Below are 22,969 nucleotides of genomic sequence, written 5' to 3' on the forward strand. Positions count from 1 at the left end.
TTCAGGTGCCTTTTGGCAAACTCCAGGCGGGCTGCCATGTGCCTTTTACTAAGGAGTGGCTTCCGTCTGGCCACTCTACCATACAGGCCTGATTGGTGGATTGCTGCAGAGATGGTTGTTCTTCTGGAAGGTTCTCCTCTCTCCACAGAGGACCTCTGGAGCTCTGAGAGAGTGACCATCGGGTTCTTGGTCACCTCCCTGACTAAGGCCCTTCTCCCCCGATCGCTCAGTTTAGATGGCCGGTCAGCTCTAGGAAGAGTCCTGGTGGTTTCGAACTTCTTCCACTTACGGATGATGGAGGCCACTGTGCTCATTGGGACCTTCAAAGCAGCAGAAATTTTTCTGTAACCTTCCCCAGATTTGTGCCTCGAGACAATCCTGTCTCGGAGGTCTATAGACAATTCCTTTGACTTCATGCTTGGTTTGTGCTCTGACATGAACTGTCAACTGTGGGACCTTATATAGACAGGTGTGTGCCTTTCCAAATCATGTCCAATCAACTGAATTTACCACAGGTGGACTCCAATGAAGCTGCAGAAACATCTCAAGGATGATCAGGGGAAACAGGATGCACCTGAGCTCAATTTTGAGCTTCTTGGCAAAGGATGTCAATACTTATGTACATGTGCTTTCTCAATTTTTTAATTTTTAATAAATTTGCAAAAATCTCAAGTAAACTTTTTTCATGTTGTCATTATGGGGTGTTGTGTGTAGAATTCTGAGGAAAAAATGAATTTAATCCATTTTGGAATAAGGCTGTGACATAAGAAAATGTGGAAAAAGTGATGCGCTGTGAATACTTTCCGGATGCACTGTATTAGCAGTACAGACTTTATGAACTTCTTCAATGAGAAAATTAAAAATACAGTGCAAACCAAATACTAGTTTAGCAGCTCCTGTCTCACATTGCATTCAGCACTTTAGTAATTTTAATCCTGTAACTGAGCAGGAAGTCTTAACTTTATTTTCTAAAATGAAACCCACTACTTGTTCCCTAGATCCAGTGCCAACAAAACTAGTAAAAAGTGCAATGGATGTTCTTGCAGCGAATATTCTAAACATTATCAATAGTTCATTATTGCATGGCACAGTACCTGATACACTAAACGTGTCAGTCATTAAACCATTACTTAAAAAGTCAGACCTAGGCCCACACATACTAAATAATTATAGGCCTATTTCAAATGTACCGTTTCTTTCTAAAATACTAGAAAAAGTTGTCGCCAGTCAGTTTCAGTCACACCTTACGCATTACAAATTATTTGAGAAATTCCAGTCTGGTTTCCGCACTGGTCATAGTACAGAAACGGCACTAACGCGGGTTGTAAACGACATTCTGATATCCTCTGATGAAGGAAACTCCACTGTAATTATGTTGTTGGACTTAAGCGCAGCATTTGACACCGTTGGCCATTCTATTTTACTGCACAGGCTAGAAAATGACATTGGGCTTACAGGCACCGTGCTCACTTGGTTTAGTTCTTATTTATCAAATCGATTCCAATATGTACAGAAATGTGCTGACAGTACTCCATCATTATACACATAAGTTCAATATGGTGTCCCACAGGGCTCAGTACTGGGACCTTTACTATTTTCACTTTACATGCTTCCACTGGGATCTCTCATTAGGAAACATAATGTTAATTTTCACTTGTATGCAGATGACACCCAGTTATACCTTTCACTTAAATCAAATGAAGTTTCTCCGATGTTGTCTTTAATTAGTTGTGTTAATGAATTAAAGGAGTGGATGAATGAGAACTATATTTTGTCATCATTTAACTCAGTTGGAATCCCCATTAATTTTACTGAATCAGCCCGCAATCTAGGAGTTATCTTTGACTCTGCCATGTCATTTAAAGTCCATATTACAAAGTTGTCCAGAACATGTTTCTTCCGTCTTAAAAATGTTAGGAAATTAAGGTGCTTTCTAAATAAACAGGATTCTGAGAAATTAATTAATGCATTTATTTCTAGTAGGATTGACTACTGTAATGCGGTGTTCACTGGATGTTCAAACTGTTCTCTATCCAGCCTCCAGTTAATCCAAAATGCGGCTGCAAGAATTATTACAAGAACAAGAAAATACGAACACATAACTCCAGTTCTTAAATCCTTACACTGGCTCCCGGTTAAGTTTAGGGCAGATTTCAAAATCCTCCTTTTAACATATAAAGCATTAAATGGCCAAGGTCCGGCTTACTTGTCGGAACTTATTATGACTTACAAACCAGAGCGCACATTAAGATCTCAAGATGCCATTCTGCTTATGATTCCAAGGATTAATAAAATAACAATGGGAGGTCAAGCATTTAGTTACAGGGCCCCTAAACTGTGGAATGGTCTGCCTGCTACTATAAGAGATGCCCCTTCGGTCTCAGCTTTTAAATCCCGGCTGAAGACTCACTACTTCAGTTTAGCATATCCTGACTAGAGCTGCTGATTAACTGTACAGACTGCATCTCTGTTGTTAGTCATTAGCACTAAAACATAAGTAACATGATAGTTATAATTGGATACTAACCCTCGCCTATTCTGTTTCTCTTCTCGGTACTCAAATGTGGCACTTGGTGCCACGGCCCACCTGCCAAGTTGTTTTGCCTGTCCTAAGGTAAAGTCATCCCTGATGGAGGATTGCAGAAATCGTGGGAAAGAGGGGTCCTTTCATCGGATTGGCTGGACCAGCACTGTTTCAGCCGTGGAATGGCCAAATGGGGGATGCATCTTGATGGATGAGGTCTCCAGGACTCTAAACATATCCAAATCTTATTATGTGATATCATTTACTGTTAAATTCTGCTCTGTACTTCTAAAATTTTCATTTTTATACTGTATTGAGGATTTTTCTGTTCTGTGTATTGTATTGTTTTGTATTGTATTGACCCCCTTCTTTTGACACCTACTATATGCCCAACCTACCTGGAAAGGGGTCTCTGTTTGAACTGCCTTTCCCAAGGTTTCTTCCATTTTTTCCCTACAAGGTTTTTTTGGGAGTTTTTCCCTTATCTTCTTAGAGAGTCAAGGCTGGGGGGCTGTCAAGAGGCAGAGCCTGTTAAAGCCCATTGCGGCACTTCTTGTGTGATTTTGGGCTATGGAAAAATAAATTGTATTGTATTATTCTTGGGAACATCTGTCTTAAATAATGAAAACCTTCACCTTCCTTGTTCAGTGCTTTCATGAAATTCTTCATGAGTCTCAGTTTTATGTGAAGTGGAGGCAAAAATATGTTTGCCGGGTTAACAAGTGATTCATGTACCACATTTTTCTGTCCTGGAACTAAGTTTTTACGGAGTGGCCAGTTCTGTCGAGAATAGTGCGACTCTTTGCCACGGCTGTCACATTCACAGATGAAACAACAGTACTTGGTATAGCCGAGCTGCAGTCCTAGTAACAGAGCAACGACTTTAAGATCTCCACAAATATTCCAGTTGTACCTGCTATACTGGACGTGCTTCAGCAGCAGTTCCATATTCTCATACGTTTCTTTCATGTGTGCTGCATAGCCAACTGGTACTGAAGGATAAATGTTGCTATTGTGCAGCAGAACAGCTTTCAGGCTTAATATTGACGAATCAATGAAGAGACGCCACTCTTCCGGGTTGTGATTACAACCCAAGGCCGAGAACAATCCTTCAATGTCACAACAGAAACAGAGACTGTCGACTGGTGCAAAAAATTTGGTTATATCATGATGTCGGCCTCGAAACCCAGAAATTTTTGTACCTGGTGACAGCAAACATCATTCCTGCAGTCTCGAACCCAGCAGCTCGGGTTTTTCTTTTGACAGACCCAAATCTCTGACCAAATTGTTCAATTCGGAATGTGTTATCAGATGTGGATCACCTGATGAGCACGGTTCAAAATCAAGTCAATGTCACTGTCAGTATCCTGCATTGCAGTTTCTTCATCTGGTTCGTCTAAGGTCCAATCCTCTGGTGGTTTCAGAATTGGAAGACTGTCGTCATGTGCCACGGGTCTCATTGCTGAAGGCAGATTAGGATATTCAATTGACTTCATGCCCAGGCTGCAGAAACCGTTGTTAATAAGTCACTTATGGGAGCAAAAATGTTTGGATAGAAATATAAGAAAAAATCATGACAAAACTGAAGATTTCTCTGAAAGGTACGTGATAGGTAAATTTTGATGTGATATTCGTGATCAGCACCCGGAAATCTAGAAGAAACACCCAACAGTGTTCAAGAAGCAAAACATTGTTGTGCAGTGTTATTATCTCAGTCCAAAAAAAAAGATTTCAATGTGCAGTATTACAGTTTTGATGTATTTTGTTTTTTATTGGAAAAGAGTTAGTATAATACAAAAAATGCTGTTGTATTGATACGACCTTGTTTTCAGGAAATGCTACTATTTAGGTGCTTCATAGTTAAAATTGTATATAAATAAAACCATAATATTCAAAAGAATAGATAGGCATAGAAAATAACTAATAAAATGATTAACTGAAATTACTTAATTAACATGAGGCATAGTTATACTTTCAGTTTTTAAGGATATGTTTGGTATGTCTCAAGTCAAAGTTATTTCTTCACAATCATGGTATATATTAGTTTGCCACATGAAATTGTGTTCTAAAGTAAGCATATTTTATAGATATTAAAAAATGACTAACCTGCTCTTATGTTTTATTAATTTCTTTTTTTATATTTTTATTGATTTTAAATAGAAACAGAGAACATTCCATAGTCAAGACAGATTTAACAAATCAAAGCAACCCCCGCCCAAGAGAAGGAGAGAGGAGTCAGCAACTGCAGCTACTCTATAAAAGGAGCAAGAAAAGAAAGGCATCCTATTCCCTAAAATGGAAGCTTATTCTAAAATGTTATTGAATAGATCCTGACATATTTTTAAAAAGTTTTGAAAAGATCATATAAATGAGAATTAGATTTTTTTCTAATTTCAAGTAGTGTAGAACATCTGTTAACCACTTATTTAAGAGTAGTTGAGGTGGGTTAGGATTCTTCCATTTGAGCAAGATAGGTCTAGGTGCTAGTAGTGTAGTAAAGGAAATTTCAGTTTGTTTGTCTTTCTCCATTTTAAGGCCACCTGACAGTACATCAAACACAGCTGTTAATGGGTTAGGAGTGATTGTGACACCAAGGCTGTCTAGATAGATAGATAGAGTCTAATAGACATGCAAAGATTTTTGTCCAAAAAGTTGCTATTTCTGTTACTTTTTATAATGTCTTTAGAACACTAAAGTCCCAATATGATGAAAAGTCTTAACACTTTTGGCAAGAAAAATTCGGTACATTTTATTGAGTATTGGTCCACATTTTAAGATTACATTCAGTACACATTGTAAAACACTGTATTCATGTTGTTTTAAAAAGAAAAAAGTAAACCATTATTTTGAGATTCATCTATTTTAAAAGGAGACATACTTTGTGCTTTATTGCAGTGCTCATTTTCCTCTGCGGAACCGCTCAGCCCCATCGGCATGGGTTCACCTCAGGGTGACCTCTAGTACCCAAGTAGACAATAATAACAATTACTTATATTCTTTTACTATACAGATGCTATTTTCTTTATTTCACAAAGATACAGCCTGCTGCCACTGGATTGATAAAGCACATGTGTTTTGGTGAGTGTATATTTAACCAGCTTGTAACAGGTGTCTTGTCACACTTACAGGTAATCTAACTTAGACACCATTTAAATATCCGACTACGCCACCCAGTTTTATTAAGAGACTGGGAACTCCTGAAATTTACCAATAATAGCACACAGGTTTCTTTAAATTGGTCGGTGAGTAAACACACAATGAAAGACACAACAGTAATTTCAGAAAAAAAGCAACAGTAAGTTCTATTACACAATACAATATAAGGTACATTAAAAAGATAAACGAACATAACAAAACCTAAACATATCAGGAATTAATTTCCTTTTTTTTAAAAGGAAAACACACAGTCCACACTCTAAAAGTCCGTCAAAAACAAGAATTGGAGGATACAACCTTTAGTGGTGCAGAGTCCAGTTTGTGCACTGTGTTACCCCAACACTTAATTGTTCAACTGTCCATGGATGCACTCTGTTCACCGGACACTCGTTCCCCCACAGAAGTTGCGTCAAACCGCTGAATCCCTGTCAGCGTCTCTTCGTTGTTCCTTTTTCTTCCACTCTGGGCTCCTTGTGTTCCTGGGACCTAGGCACGCCTCATTTCTCGTCTGTCAGCTTTGCTTGGTCCGTTCATGCGGATTCCCTCTCTCGCTGAACCCACATCCGGCGTCTCCTTGTGGAGCTGTCTCTTCCTCCCTGGAAGTGTTTCCGTCCTTGTGCCTCACGTCGTGCCAGCCAGGTACCCTTGTCTGCCTGCAAGCCCCTGTGCTCTGTCCGAGTGTCTTGGCAGCGTTTTCTGTGGACTGTCCTTTCTGCCTTCTGCTGCCCAGGAGTTTAAATCTACTTCAGTCCCTGCTGTTGTCAGTCCTGGACCATCAGTTTAATCAATGGCACATCTAAATTTCCTGGGTTTAACAATTAATGAAAACACAAGTTAACAAAGTGTATTGTTACCAACCATTAATGAGTACAGATCTGCTGATTTGAAACCAATATTGTCAAACATGTTAATTTCAGGTAAATACAGACATCCTCCAAGGCCAGACTTCAAAGTGGTGACTGCTTTACAAGACAGCAAATACCTACACAAACAACCCTGACACAATCAGTAACTGGATTATCCAGGCTCCTCCAAGGAAGCAGCAATTCTTTTATCACACGTGGTATTGTTTATATACTCAACCAGCCAGACTTCAAAGCGGTGACTCCTTTGTAAGAAAGCAAATACCTACACAGACAACCCTGACACAATCAGTAACTGGATTATCCAGGAAATCAAAAAACGAGGTCCCCTTCTGACATCTGCATAGTATGTAATAAAGTGACAAGAAGACATCCATTCATCCATCTGACTAACCTGGTCATTAGATTAAATACTTTATGCTTAAGTAGTTTTGGGCAGGGTTGCATTACACCTGGAACATATCCCAGCATGCATTGAACACAAGACATTAACAGTCTTCAGATATGGTGCCAGTCTATTAGGGTGTGTAACAGTTTTTAAACTACACAAAATTACTCCAGTTTGGTTAAAATGTCTTTCTTTATTTCCGTCCTATGGTTATATGTGTCGTAAACCAAATTCCACCCATTGGCACTGATTTTACAATAGCTGCCTATATCATTACATCCTCCCTCTTTAATTCAAACAAGAAGTAGTTAAATAGAAAAGATAACCCCACAACTGTTAAAGAGTGGTAGTAGAATTCACTGCTTATTTATTCAAAGATCAAGCCCTTCTGGTGACTTCTAGTATGCTGGGACCTATGCAAAGTGACTGCTGGCTGCTCTGTTTCAGCTGCTTTCTGGTGGCATACTACTCTATGCAGTGCTGTTGTTTTTATCCAAGAGCCACAATCACACTCTTTCCCATGGTCATTAACTAAGCTGAATGTCTCCTCTGTCTTCAGAAGACTACTTTGGTTTCTTCCATATACATTTTCTTCCTCAGTCAGAACTTTGTATGAGTGTGGAGTCACTTGCTCAGGCACTGCAGCCTTCTTTGACCTAGCTCGTGACCCTTCAGCTTGGACCACATTATTCTTGGACATTGACTCCAGGGGTAGCTTGTAGCATTGCCACATAAATTTGTACTGTATATGGTTTGTTTTTTTTTTCTCTCTATGTAAAATCCCTTTGCCATTTGGGAATACGGTAGATAAGATGGGCGAGTTGGATAGAGAGGACCTTTTGGGAGGTATGGGGCTGTCATTGCGATATCCGGGAGTGCCATGGAAACAGACTCATCTGAGTCCAGGAGAAAGATTGTTTTTGGGGAACACCACAACTCCAACGCAGTCTGGGGTGGCCACCTCAAAGATTCTGGATACGCTGATGTTACCGTGAAAGGGATTGGAATCAGTGTGAGCCGTAAATCTTTTTATGCTGAGATTGGCCTGTCTAAGGAGCTGAACAATGGGAAAATAGGAGAATCGGAAAAAGACTAAATCGAATGGACAGTGGGGAATATTCTTGGATATAATTTTATGCCTCGTGTTTATTTTATAAATTGGAAGTGGGGGAGTTTTGGGGTATTGTAGAATATGTATTAATTACAATTTTTTTTGCATCTTTTCTCTGTGTGGTTTTGTAAATATCACTTTTATTATTATAAGTCATCTTTCTGCGCTGTGGGAAGGGGCTGAAGGCAGTTTGGGGTTGACCTGCAATCATCTGTAGAATTTTCACTGTAAACTTAGTGAAGTGTAAGTGTAGTGGATACAATCGTTACAGAGTGGTGCCCTCTCAGCAGTCATGGCCTTTTCTGTTTTACCCTTGTTACTTGTTACATTGTTAGCAATGTCCTTAGTGCAGGCAGGCACGAAGCCGATTACCTTGCTGAATTGAGAAATGCTAGGGGACAGCCGCCACATTACAGTTAGGACGCCTTCAGCACGACGGGAGCGGCAGAGCTTGTTGAGATCTATGTATCTTGATCATCCTCAAGGACAGGAGGAAATGAATAGTGATAGGTCTCTGCCGTTGTTAAATGAACTGGACGGCCGTCTAGAGGTGCTTGATCAGCGGCTAATATCTGTGGTTGAGAGCACTCTATCCCGCGAGGACGCTGTCAGCACCCATGTAACAGAAATGCACGAACAAATGAAGGAATATGTGGAAGACCTGAGAATAAAACTAGAATAAGATATTGTGCAGTGTTTGGAAAGATGAGATCAGCTGTGGAAGGAGCTCTCTCGTAGGGAAATACGAAACAGTTTTCGATCATTTAGTACTGTTCAAGCACATTCGACTTCGTGGTAGGGGTCTTGTCTTTTTTCTACTTTCGTACCCCCCTCCACTCCAGTGATTCGAGTGGAGTTTCCTAAGCTTGGCAAATTGTATACTACAGAGGACATCACCAATTTTGTTGAACAAGCCGAAGCATTTCTGTCGGTAACTCCCCTGAGGAAAGAGGAACTGTTGGGGGTGATTAATGCAGCGCTAAAGGGACCCGCGAAGAGCTGGTGGCAGGCTAGTAAAGCATTCCTTGAAGCATTTTTGCCGGAGGATTACCAGACAGAATTGGAGAATAAACTCCTATCCATGGTGCAACAGCCCAATCAATCAATGCGGGACTTTGCTTATGACTATCGGGCACTGTGCTTGAAGTAGCGACCAGAGATGCATTAGGAAGAGAGAGTGCGCTGTTTACTGAATGCATGCAATCCCTGCTTGGGGGGGTGGGGGGGGGTTGAGAGGCGTGGTAAAGGTAGGCTGGCTGGTGGAGCGGGATTGGGCTTCATCTAAGGATTACTGGAACAAGGTACATTCTAGCAAAAAAGAGCCTCCACCTTTCAAATCCACTAAAATAAGAAGCTGCCAGGCAGATGTTGGACTCACTGTTTTCTCCTCTTTAACACCCCTATTAGTGGTCCCCGTATAGGTAAGGGGTCGGATACTAGATGCTGTGGTGGACACAGGAAGCCAATATGCCTTGATACAGAACAGCTGGTGGAATAAATTGGCCCAGCCCCAGGAAAAGCTGCAGTCGGCCTCGGGTGTCAATTTCATTTTGGCGGATGGAACCAAACACCGGGCCCTAGGTAAAGTTCAATGGGAGCTCCAGTTACATTCATCAACCTGGAGGACAGAGAACTATGTAATGGAAGATGTGTATCTGACCATGCCAATCCTTTTGGGGCTGGAATTAGCCACGGCTATCCATATGGTTGTATATTTTCAACCTCGGAGATATGTGGTGTTCGGGGGTGGAGAGCATTCCTTTTTATCAAAGGCCCGTGAAGAGCTTTCAAGGGGTTTACTTGGGTTTCTATGCAGTGGAGATTAAGGACCCCAAGGGCACTGAGGCAGCAAGCACTCTGGAACAACCTGAGGGAGTCAAATCTTTGCTGGGTCAATGGCCAAACGTATGGATGGAAAGACTGGGTCAGACCTCTGTCGTGTTTCACTACATCCGCACTATAGATGAGGTGCCAGTCAGACACCGCACATACCGGGTTTCTCCTCAGAAAAGGAAAATTATAAAGGAGCACATCGACAAGATGCTTGTAGACGGAATTATTGAGCCTTCAGCATCTTCTTGGGCTGCTCCAATGGTCTTAGTAAAAAAAAAAAACCTGATGGGTCTTTCCGGTTTTGTGTGGACTTCAGAGGCCTACACACAAAAACCCGCCTTGAAACTTATCCCATGCCTCAGGTACATGACATATTGAAATCATTGCATGGTGCTACCATTTTCAGCACGTTGGATACAGTATGTAGTGGATATTGGCAGGTACAAATAGGAGAAGACAGCAAGCACAAAACAGCAGTTACGACCCCTGAGGGTTTGTTCCAGTTCCGGGTCATGCCTTTTGGCCTGAAAAATGCCGGGGCCACTTTCCAGCGTCTTATGGAGCATGTACTGGGAGGATTAATAGGAAAACTCTGTTTTTTTACATTGATGATATTATTGTTTACTCCCCCACTCTAGAACAGCACCTGATGGACTTGAACACTATTTTCCAGGCACAGCTTACTCTAAATGTAAATAAATGTCACCTTGCTCAACCTCATCTCCAGTTTTTGGGCCACATAGTGTCAGCAAAAGGAGTTGAAGTAGACCCAGAAAAGACCAGTGCCGTACAGAACTACCCTATGCCTGTGGACCTCAAGTGTTTGCAGCAGTTCCTAGGATTGGTAGGGTGGTACCACAAGTTCATTCCACGCCTTGCTGACCTAGCAGCCCCCCTTAACCATCTAAAGAAAAAGAATGTCCCCTGAAAATGGACCACTGAATGCCAAGTGGTTGATCAACTTGAGGCGGCTCTTCAATCTCCAACCATTCTAGCTCAACCAGATCCCACGCTGCCTTTTCAAGTCCAAACTGATGCCAGCAACCTTGGCCTTGGTGCTGTTTTATCTCAGAAGAAGGATGGACTGGAGAGAGTGATCACTTTTGCGTCATGAAGACTGCGTGGGGCTGAAGTAAATTATTCTACCTCTGAGAAAGAGTGTTTGGCAGTTGTATGGCAGGTGGAGAAATAGCATCATTTTTTGGAGGGAGTTGAGTTTGATGTCTATACCGATCACAATGCCCTGACCTGGATATTCAATCAGCCCAAAACGTCCTCCTGGTTGACAAGATGGGTTCTGCGTCTCCAGGGTTTCACCTTCAAGGTGTTTTATAGGAAAGAATGTGGCAACGTGGTTCCCGATGCGTTGTCACAGATTCCAGAGTCAACGGGTATGATATGTCTTGCCATGGCCCAAAGTCATTGGACGCATGTGCCCCTGAGCTTATCAGACTTGGCTAAAGCACAACAGATGTGCCAACAATATAGGAAGGACTCTAACAAACAAGGGTTGGGTTGCATTAATTTTGAGGAATTACAAGGTATATTATATCAAGCTGTGCTGGCGAGATTTGGGGGGAATAAACTACAACTTGTGGTCCCTCAAGAGTATGTCCCTGTGTTTCTCCAATACTATCATAACATCCCTTTTGGCGGACACCTGGGTAGATTGAAAACCTTGTTAAAGGTGTTGGAAGTGGCATTGTGACCTTCTGTGTGGAAGGACATATGGGACCATGTGAAAAGATGTCAGACATGTCAGATGATGAAAACTCCACCTGGTAAACCACCTGGAGAGTTACAGTCAACTGTGGTGTCCAAACCTAGAGAGTTGTTGGGAGTTGACCTGATGGGACCTTTACCTTCTACTTCCACCAGGAAGACCGTCTTGATGGTCGTCATAGATTATTTTTTCAAAGTGGGTGGAGCTGTTTGCTCTAACAGATGCCAAAGCTCAGAAGATCTGCACCACCCTGAAAAATGAAATATTTACCCGCTGGTCAGTGCCAAAATATATTGTGTCTGATAGAGGTCCCCAGTTCACCAGTGAGTTAATGGAGAAACTGTGTATGGCGTGGGGTGTAAAGCAGAAACTGACTACGGCCTATCATCCTCAAACTAATTTGACAGAGAGAGTAAATCAGACATTAAAGACCATGTTGGCATCCTATGTAGGAGACCGCCATCAAGAATGGGACAAATGGATCCCGGAACCGTGATTTGCCATTAATACGGCAATCCATGAGGCTACTGGTGCTACGTCTGTCTTGGTAGCCTTAGGACGACAGGTAAAGGTCCCGCTTGATCGTTTAATAACAACAGCTCACTTACCCGACACTCCTCAATATAATACACTTACCACCCTGGATCAATTTAGGAGGGACGTTCAGATGAGATTGGTGAGGGCAACAGCCAGACATGCCAGGTATTACAATGCCTGTCGTAGTAAAGTGCACTACTCGGTAGGTGATCTGGTCTGGGTTAGGGCTCACCATCTCTCTGATGCCAGTAAAAAGTATTCTTCTAAGCTTGCGACTAAGTGGACAGGACCAGCTTTGATCATAAAACAACTTGGGCCCAACAGTTACCACATACAAAAGGGTAGAGGACTAGAAAAGAAAATAGAGACAGTAACTGTGGTCAACCTCCAGCCCTACTTTGGACCCCCTCTGAGAGATGCTGAGGGTGGGGAATTATGTAGCATTGCCACATAAATTTGTATATATTTTTTTCTCTCTATGTAAAATCCTGTTGCCATTTGGGAATATGGTAGAGAAGATGGGTGGGTTGGATAGAGAGGACCTTTTGGGAGGTACGGGGCTGTCATTGCGATTACCAGGAGTGCCATGGAAACGGATGCGCTATTTAAATAGGGGCGCAAAAAGGCAGGAAGAGAAGGAAGAAAAGACAGCCCGAGTTTTTATGGTGGAGGAAAAAGACATGACCCATCTGAGTTCAGTCTGGGGTGGCCACCTCGAAGATTCCGGATATGCTGAGGTTACCATGAAAGGGATCGGAAGCAGTGTGAGCCGTAAATCTTTTTATTCTGAGATTGGCATGTCTAAGGAACTGAACTATGAGGAAATAGGAGAATCAGAAAAAGTCTAAATCGAATGAACGGTGGGGAAATATATTATATTCTTGGAAATATAATTTTATGCCTTGTGTTTATTTTATATATTGGAAGTGGGGGAGTTTTTGGGGATTGTAGAAAATGTATTAATTACTTTTGGTTTTTTTTTGCATCTTTTCTCTGTGTGGTTTTGTATATATCGCTTTTATTGTTATAAGTCAACTTTCTGCTCTGTGGGAAGGGGCTGAAGGCAGTTTGGGGTTGACCTGCAATCATCAGTACAATTTTCACTGTAAACTTAGTGAAGTGTAGTGGATACAATCATTACAAGCTGTCTGATCATACGGGGCAGTTTGTCTTTGTTTAAGCCTTAATGTGCAGCCAATGAATGTATTATCCTTTACAACAACGTGACCCGTGTTAGGATATAGCAAGTTGGATAATGACTGACTGATGACAACAGCAGCCTCATCATGAACCTCTTTATATGTGGGGACATATCATGTAAATTTTCTTTCATAATGGCGAGCAATGGTTAATGATCAGTCTCCAAAATTACACCTAACAGTCTAGAGTTATAATTATGAAATTTCTCGCACCCAAAAGCTAAACCCAGGCTCTCCTGCTCTATTTGGGCATACTGGCAATCAGTTGGTGTCATTGAATGAGAGGCGTATGCCATTGGATACCAAATTGATCCATAGTGCTGAAGGAGCACGACACCTAAGCCATTTTGTGTAGCATCAGTAGAATTTTTGTTGGTCTTTCAGTATAGAAAAATGTTAATAATGCTTCCTCAGCTAGAATTTTTGACAATCATTCCCATTCTGTTTCATGTTCATGATTCCATTGGAATTCTGCCTTCTGCTGAAATAGACCTCTTAAATGTGTAGCCTTTACAGACATGTTTGGTACAAATTTTCCTAGATAACTGAGCATGCCTAGAGCATGCTGTATTCCCTTTTTATCAGTGAGCCTATCCATTTATAATATAGCCTGAGCTTTGTCTGTGTCTGGCTGAACTCCAATAGCCGATAATTTATTTTCAAGAAAAGTAATTTCTTTCACTCTGAACTTACATTTGTCTGTATTTAGTTTGAGACCATACTGTTATTTGTTGTTTAAAGCACATTCCCCATTCTGAGATTACGTTCCTGCTCTGATGAACACCAAACAATAATATCAACTTAAACACCTATCACCTCAAGGACTTCTACAGTCTTCTTCATTGCCTTATGTAATGTCTCTGGAGCAGAGCTGATGCCAAATGAAAGATGCAGAAAAAAGTACCGCCCAAAAGGGGCAGTAAATGTTGGCACTTGAGTTATTCAATCTAATTTGCCAAAACCCATGAGAAGCATCCCTGTTGAAGAAGATTTTTTTCCTCTTCACAAATTATAACTTCCCGTATGGGTATGTGATACTGTTCACTTTTAATATTGTTGTTGAGGACCCTTGAATCCATACACACACAAATATCACCATTTTTCTTTTTCACACAGACCATTGAATTCACTCAATCTTTAGGCTCTTCAGCTTTCTTTATTACACCTAAAGAGACCATTAAGCTCCTACTTTAGGGCATCTCGTAAAACTACTGGAACCCTTCTAAGTGCATGAATTACTGGATGTGCATTATCTTTCATTTTAATAGAATATGTGAATGCCAAGGCCAAATCCCTGAAACACATCTGAATACTTTGTAGGTATATTATCCAGCCAAGTCCAATTGTCATACTGTACTTCACTATACTAAGCTTAGCTCTTTGCATACTTTATCACTCAACAATAATTGAAGGACAATTATGTCCTTCAGGTACAGTCACAAACAGCAGTACATACATTTTGTTTTTTATCAGCACATTCAACTTACAAGTGCCGTAAGTCTGAATGTCCTGTTCATTATTGGCTGTTAGAGCCACTGACTTATGTGTCATTTTTGGTTTGTCATTAAGACTCTTTATATTACCAACACTTAGAAGATTTGCTTTGGCTCCAATATTCAGTTTAAATGTTATAACAGTTCCTTTGACTTTGACAGGTACCCTTCATATATCCTTATAGATTGTTTAAACTTCCTTTGCTGAGATACTCTTATTATGAACCATTCCTACAAAAAATTATTCATCTTCATCCACATCAATTGCACTCACTGGTTTTGATTTTTCTTGTTGAGCAGTTAAAAAACACATTCTAGCAAAATGATTTCTACCCTTGCAATTGCCACATCTTTTCCCAAAATGCAAGGCATTGCTGTGGAGTATGAGTGGTGCATCAGTGATTACATACAAATGCATCCGTGTTTGCCCTCTCTGAACGTCCTTGCACCTCACTTCACCATACAACATCAACTGAGGCAGTCCTTGGCTAACTGCACTAAAAGGACCAGATGCAAATGTTTTAGAATGCAATGCTGAGAGCTAATTAGCATGAGATATCTTGATTGCAGTTTCCAAAGTAAGCTCACTATCATGAAGAAATCATTCTTTTACTTTCTTGTCAGTTATGCTAAAAACAATACGGTCAGTATCACTGAGTATTTTAAATGTTTCGAAATTACACATTTGTGCTTTTAGTTTAAGATCCGACAGTTTTCACCAGCATTTCCATCCAGTTGAAGAGCATGGCGAGGTTTAACACCATCCATGCTTATACACCAAGAAACCCTGTTCCTGGTACCATGTAACAGTTATTAAACTACACAAAATTACTCTGGTTTGGTTAACACATCTTTCTTTATTTCCGTCCTATGGCTATATTTGCTGTATACCAAAACCCCACCGACTGGCACTCATTTTATGACAATTGCCTATATCATTACATGGTGAACAAACATAAACACATACACACACACAAACTTAGGCCACTTTAGCAACCTTAGGTGTAACAAGGTTGAAATGTAGTAAGTTTAGTACAGATGCTTTCACATAGGCAGAGTGGTAGTGCAGAGCTGTTATTTCTACCTAACAGCACCAGGTTTTACATGAGTCTGCATGTTCTCCATGTGTATTTATGGATTAATTGGTATTAGTAAGTTTCAGTCAGTTTTCAATAAAAACTTTGTCCTCCGTCCTTTTATTACCATACCCTTAGCAAATGCAACTCATCATCATCCATTAAAAAGTAAGATAATTGGTTTGTGGTTCTTCAATCTGCTTTATCACACACTTTGCCTTTTTCATTTTCTAATTTTATTTTTATCTTGCATGTGCACAACATTCCACGGGTTGTCATAACTCCACTCACAATGACTGCTGCAAGAAGAGAATGTATTGTTACCCTGAGAAAATTTTGCCAAAACTCTGTTATAAAATGTATTGTTTCCAGTTTACTTTTGCTCTTGTAAGGATGCCTCAGAAACATAGAAGGCACATTTTCTTAAATCAGGACCTTCAAAGTTGGCATATTCAGTAAGTTTTAAGGCGTTTCATCACCTTGGAACTCTAATACTTTTAGTCTCCATGATAAAATACAAGAGAAGGCTAGTGATTTTTTAAAATGTATAAACTATGCTTCACTTTAGAACACAATTGCTTGGGAAAACTAATATATACCATTATTGTGAATAACTTTGATTTGAAAAATATCTAACTTATTAAAGACAGTGAATTTTAAGGTAACCAAATGATTCTTCATAATTTTCACCAACACTACTCTGAAACATCTTAAGGAGCAGCAAAAGAGAAGAACTCATATATTCTTCATATAAAAAGTGCAAAATTGAAATAATAAGTATAAGTAGAACATAACAGTCTTATTCTGCAGCTTGACAATGCAGGCCACTTTATCCATAGTAACATGCTCCAGGTACTTCAGCAGAATTCCCAATTGTTTTCAAGTCATCTAAGAATTATAATCCTTGCAATTTGTCCTGGATCTACACTTAGGCCTTCTCCTCTTGGACCATACATACATTACCTGTGAGTGTCACCTAGGAGGCATCCTCTCCAGATGTGTAATCCACTGCAGCTGCCTTCACTTCCTCTGGACAAGCAGCAGCAGCTACACTGAGTCCTTCCCATTTTGTTATTCTACTCAACGTTATAAAGAATCAGTGCCTGCAGTTATGTGTAGTTACTTCACCTTGTCTGTTGTTATCAGTTCTTTGGTCAATATCCAGACTCTGTGACGGTATTTGAGGATGTGGATGTAAACTGAGTAATGAAATGAAAGCTTTGTCTGAGAACTATTTTCTCCTTTCCTCATGTAGTCATTCTCATGATTGTCTCTCTAACTTCACTTCTGAAGAATATCTAAAACTATTCACAGTTCAGCACGCATATGTACCCAAATACCCAGAGCTTATTTTCTTGTATTAAATGTCAGGATTAAAAACGTCATCAACGTTTGGATTAAAACTAAATCAAACAGAAATACTGAAAAAATAAAAAGCAATTGAAATGGACACTAATAGCATAAGGGTAAATATCTTGCAGTTCAGCAAAAAGGAAATGGATAAATAATGGGGGGAATGAGGGAATGTTCTTTTTAAAATAGTAGAACTAAACAATACCTTTACAGATTATTATACTGTAGTAAATAGTATGTATCTATCAAATACATTTTTTTTATAAATTACCTAATTTTGTTTAGCTCTTCAAATATTTAATAAAGTGCAAAAAGAAACACTACAAAAATGATTAGAAATAGAAGAATTTAGAATATACACAGGGCCCTGGGATCCTTCTGCATTTAGTAAACATTTTGGCCAGTTCATTAATGCTTTTCAGAAATCTGTCTAGAAGTAGGGGTTTCCAAACATTTTGATTGGGCCTGGAGTCACAAGTCACAGGCTGCTTTTGAAAGATAAGCAATAATTATCAGATGTATGCATTTGTAAATGCCAAACTGCATTTGCATTTGTGGGGCTACATCAATAGGTGAGTTTTAAGTATATTGCACTCTAATCTTAAAACCTACATAAACAGTAATATTATATCATTTTAATATGCCTGGAAAATTTCCCAGATTTAACTTACTAGTGATTACTCAACTACTGAGAACACTGATGATATTCCTTGAAATTAATTATTAGCTCTGGTTTTAATATAGTTGTTGAGTTTCAATAGACATCACAGATGTGACTCTCATTTGACTTTTTTTTTAAGTGTCATTAGAGAAAATGTTTACTAATGTATGTATGTGAAGCTGAACAAACTGAGGTTTCATGTCGCTGTACCCATGAAGCTCCTTTATTCATGGAACTTTTCTGAAATACAAGAATTTTCATCAGCCACTCACACAAACAAAAACAAAAAAACAAAAACTAAGCAGTGTCAGTGGCATCAGTACTTTAATTACATGTGATTTAACTTTTGGCCTGATAGCTCCTTTTTGTTGCATGACATATCTTTGATTTGCCAGGTAACTGTCTTTGCAAGACTAATATCATTAAATTCTTTTTCCTTCTCTGGGAGGTCTTTTTTATAGTCACCTTCTGCAAAGGGTTTTCCATACTAGGTTATAATTTGATTCATCATAACAAGTTATTTTTGAATTCTATTGGCCTTTGTTAGCACCAAACAACAGGTTTGTTGAGTAATCAGGATAGCTACCAGTTATTTCTATTTCTGCACTTGCTCAGAGACAATGTACTGTTTGAAAAACTCATAATACTTTGCTGATAAGTCTCTTTATTTTATATTCCTTCATTACAGTAATTGGTTATCGGTAAAATAACCATAAATTCTACTGAATTTGGTGCAAAATACTGTTTTATGGCTAGTCACTAGTCTAGCTTTACCCATCAGATCAGATGTCTTTCATTTGCACCACACTAGCTTAATTAAAGTCAGATCTGTCAACAAGCAATATTTATTCTATTTATTTTTGATCATTTTTATTGGACTTCATTAAAACATTATATAGAGCTTACTATTCTCACCAGAGACTACTCTGTAATGCCATTCTTATGGGCCTTCTTAAAATTTCAGCAATAAATTAAACTACAATATTTTATTAATGGATGAAGATTTAAAATGTATATTATAATATACCTACTCCTAATTAAGCTGCCTGTGAAAAGGTATTACTTTAAAGATGACCCCTTAGTTTTATATAGGATGAATCCTCAAACAATACCAAAACATTGAAACTAACTCACCCCAGGATTTAGATTACAGTCAATGCATTCCTTAACAAATGTGGGCCAATTGCAATTGAGGCCCATTTTTTTCTTTCCTGAAAGATGCAGCTTGTAATTGGAAGACATACTGTAATGGAATTTAACTTGGGTGTTGTAGATTTCAAATGTATGAAAGTGATCTGTATATGGCAGTGTCAGATATATTTTTAATGCTACACATTTATCAGGCAGAAAGAAAGGACTATCTGATCATTAACTCCTTTCCAGAACATGCACGGCTAGCTAGAGTGGACCATTCTTGGAATGAGATATAAACTAAATATAGATCCAAATGTTTTACCCATGCACTGCTTATAACCTAACCTTTATAACTGAAATATGTCTAATCTACATCTTTTTAGGTGATATTGGTGGCCAGATGGGTCTTTTCATTGGTGCAAGCATTTTAACAATTTTGGAAATATTTGATTATTTATATGAGGTAAGAATTTATACATATTATGTACCATGATGCATATCTGGCTGTGTTGTCTATATGATTTTATGTCCTTATGGAAGATGATCTGTACAGTAACACAGATAAATAAATTAATTAACTAACTCAGATCTATTCTTGCCTTAAATATACTTCTGATGTATATGTTTTCATTCTCTTACCTTCACATAAAGATCTTTTTTGTATATGAAATAAGGTAGTTGTATAACACTAAGATCTTGTCTTAAATTCCTGTGACTTTCTGTCCATAGGTATGCTGCAAACATTTATTTCACCTCTGTTAGCTGTATAGTTTTGAAAATGTAAAAACAATTAAATAGACTAGAAAGACTGAAGCAAACTTAATTTCTGTCCATACAATCTAAAGATTTTTTTTGTAACATTCAATTGCATACTACAATAATAATATAGATTATTAGAACGCATTAACATTCTGAAGCAGTTTATGCTTCTTCAAATTCACCTACAGTGCACGTTTTAATCTATACTAAGTTACAAACTTACTAGGAGTATGTATGTAGTAGTGTGTTACACCTTCTTAAGCCTTCAAAACAAAATATACATGGATTCTACAAGATGCAGAATATATTGTTCAGAAATGTTGTGCCATGTGGGAATTATTATGTTGCTCCATATATCCCTTTCCACGTCTTCCTAAAGATGCTTAATGGGGCTAAGACATTGAGGCTGTGTAGGGCACAGAAGCAATTAAAGTTTGCAGTCATATTCTTAGAACCAGTCACTGATGATATGTACCTTGTGACATTGTTAATTATAATGCTAGAAGTGTTCTTTTGGGTGTGATTAACTGACACTGGCATGTGTTATTATTGATTGCTCATGTAGGGCTGGACTTTATCATGATAGTATTAACCAGCAACTCTGGATGAAGTGCCATTCTATCATAGAGCACATTTTTATATATAGCCACTCACTCTTAACGGGTTAATGTAGTGTCACCAATAGATCTAATCTACAAGTCTTTAGTTTGTGCAAGAAAAACTGCAGCAACCAATTTAAAACCATTGTTTTGGAGCTGTGAGGCAGCAACACTGCTTTTCTGTGCTTACTTCTATTTTATTGTGATTGGATTTTTGTACTACCCAGGCTCTTCTGTAAAATGTAAGTATTTTATTTCAGCTACTTGCAAATACTCTCAAAATGTACACTTTGGGAAATATTCCACATTGGATCCATTACTACACAGAGAAAGCTTGAATGGTCGCACAGTGGTTAGTGCTGCTGCTTCACAAGTTAATTGTCTTAAATTAAAATTCTACTTCATATACTGTCTATATTGAATTAGCATGTGCTCCCTATTGTTGTCTGTGTTTTCTTGAAGCAGTCTCATATGTTAGCTAAATACCAAAGATGGCAACAATTCATTTTTTAACATTAGAATGTGAAAATTATGAGAGTAATCCATTCATTCTATGTACACAAAAACATACAAAAATAAACTACTGAAAGAAGGCACTTGATTATTTAAGGTAGACTGTTCACATGTTCATTCAGTGACCTTGTATCTCTACAATTCAGCAGATTTTCTTAGTCTAAGCAAACACAGCCATTGCTGGGATGTGTATTTTCCATGGAACTTTTTAATAGTAGTATATTCTATGTTTTGACTCTTATAATAGGGTAATAGGGTATGAAATATTTAAAATAGATTAGTTAGTCAGTCAGTCAGTCATTTTCCAACCCGCTATATCCTAACACAGGGTCACAGGGTTCTGCTGGAGCCAATCCCAGCCAACACAGGGCACAAGTCAGGAACAAATCTTGGGCAGGGCGCCAGCCCACCACAGAGCACACACACACACCCATAAACCAAGCACACACTGGGGACAATTTAGAATCGCCAGTGCACCTAACCTGCATGTCTTTGGACTGTGGGAGAAAACTGGAGCACCTGGAGGAAACCCACGCAGACACAGGGAGAACAAACAAACTCCTAAAATAGATTACCCAATGGTAATTTTTAAATGGTCTTAGATTCTGTGAAATATGACCCTAAATGTCTAGACTATACTTTATATAATAATCAGTTCTAAAAAATATTTTTTTTCTTTCCAGGTATTTAAAGATAAGGTTTTTGGTTATGTGAAGCGCAAGAAAAGACCAAAGAGAAGTCAAAGTGACAATCTGGTAAATATTTTTGCCTTATTTAAGGTTAAGTCATTATATATTAAAGAGTGAAATTTATGATGGCTGAAACAACTAAAGATTCTTCTTGGCAAAGAAAAATTTTATAGCATGCTAATAAACCCTTATAGCATAAATAAACACCAAAGTACACAATATATGTGTCAAGTATTTTAATTCGAAGTTTTTAAAAGATTGTTATTTAAATTATTCACCATCTAAAATAATATATGTATTGGAATAAAATAAGCAAACTGTACATTTTAATACAATGTATACAAATTAAAATTTAAATCATTGCAACTACAGTTGACAACACTTTGAACTATTAATATTTAACACTTAATGGCTGCACATCTAACTAAACCAAACTTTTTTTTTTCCAAACACTACTTTAGCTCACCTTAAAAATTTAAAAGCTGATAAATATTTTTTCCAAAAAAATCAGGTATTTAAATAGTAGTAAATAATCTAAATCTGGTGATACATTTACTTTCAGGCAAAATAATAGTCTTCTGCCACCGAGAGCAGTATAGTGGCACAATGATAATTTCTGATTTTCATTAGCTCTAATAACCTGCATAGGATTCCTGTCTAGTAACAATCAGTGTAGTGTTTGAATATTCTCCATGTTGAATTCATCTGAGTACTCCGAGTTTTCTATAAACTTATACTTGTAGGTTAGGATATTATGAGACTTTAAATTGACCAATCATGTCTGACCAAACCATTCAGTGATGTGGGGTGCTCGAGATTAGTTGCTACATTACACCCAAAGCAGCAGAAATAGGCTCAATTTAAACATTTTAACTTAAACCTTGTAAAAGAAAAAAAAAGATTTAGAGAATTACCTGCCATTGTTTTATCATGAAAACTATCGTATTATCATGAAAGCCACAACACTAGCCTCCTAGGTTATTTTTTTTTATCTTGGTGAAGAAGAAGAAATGCCCCTAAACTGTACCTTAACTTATTGACCTTGTTTTGCATATACACCCTGCAACACTCACCCTGGGAACTTCAGCAGTGATAGGCTGCACACTTCTGTGACTTCAGCATCAGACAGTTTTTCACTGTTGAGAGGACTGAACAAAGATGTCTCTCAGCTTCCCTGCAGGACTTGGGTTAGACAGGAAACAACCAATAACCCCTCATTGTATGTATTCATCCAAGTCCATACAGCAACCATTGTATCAGGCAGTCAACCTTTAATAGTTACAGAGTTGCAGTCTTGACCTTTATAGGCCAGTTTCAATTCCCATTGAACATAGGGAGGCTATTGCAGGTGGCTTGCC

The 22,969-nt window shown here is 38.7% G+C and overlaps 1 protein-coding gene across 6 annotated transcripts in view; it reads left to right on the plus strand.

The window, feature by feature from the left end:
• asic1c (acid-sensing (proton-gated) ion channel 1c) overlaps positions 1–22,969 on the plus strand; it is a 1,328,607-nt gene that overhangs the window by 1,245,009 nt on the left and 60,629 nt on the right. For all 6 annotated transcript variants that reach the window (XM_051928824.1, XM_051928821.1, XM_028803265.2 and 3 more), the window contains exons 8-9: positions 19,435–19,514; positions 21,606–21,677. In XM_051928824.1, the coding sequence (XP_051784784.1) occupies positions 19,435–19,514; positions 21,606–21,677 (152 nt within the window). The remainder of the gene's footprint in view (positions 1–19,434; positions 19,515–21,605; positions 21,678–22,969) is intronic.

The sequence above is a fragment of the Erpetoichthys calabaricus genome, chromosome 6 (genome assembly GCF_900747795.2).
Source record: "Erpetoichthys calabaricus chromosome 6, fErpCal1.3, whole genome shotgun sequence".
Taxonomy (NCBI): domain Eukaryota; kingdom Metazoa; phylum Chordata; class Cladistia; order Polypteriformes; family Polypteridae; genus Erpetoichthys; species Erpetoichthys calabaricus.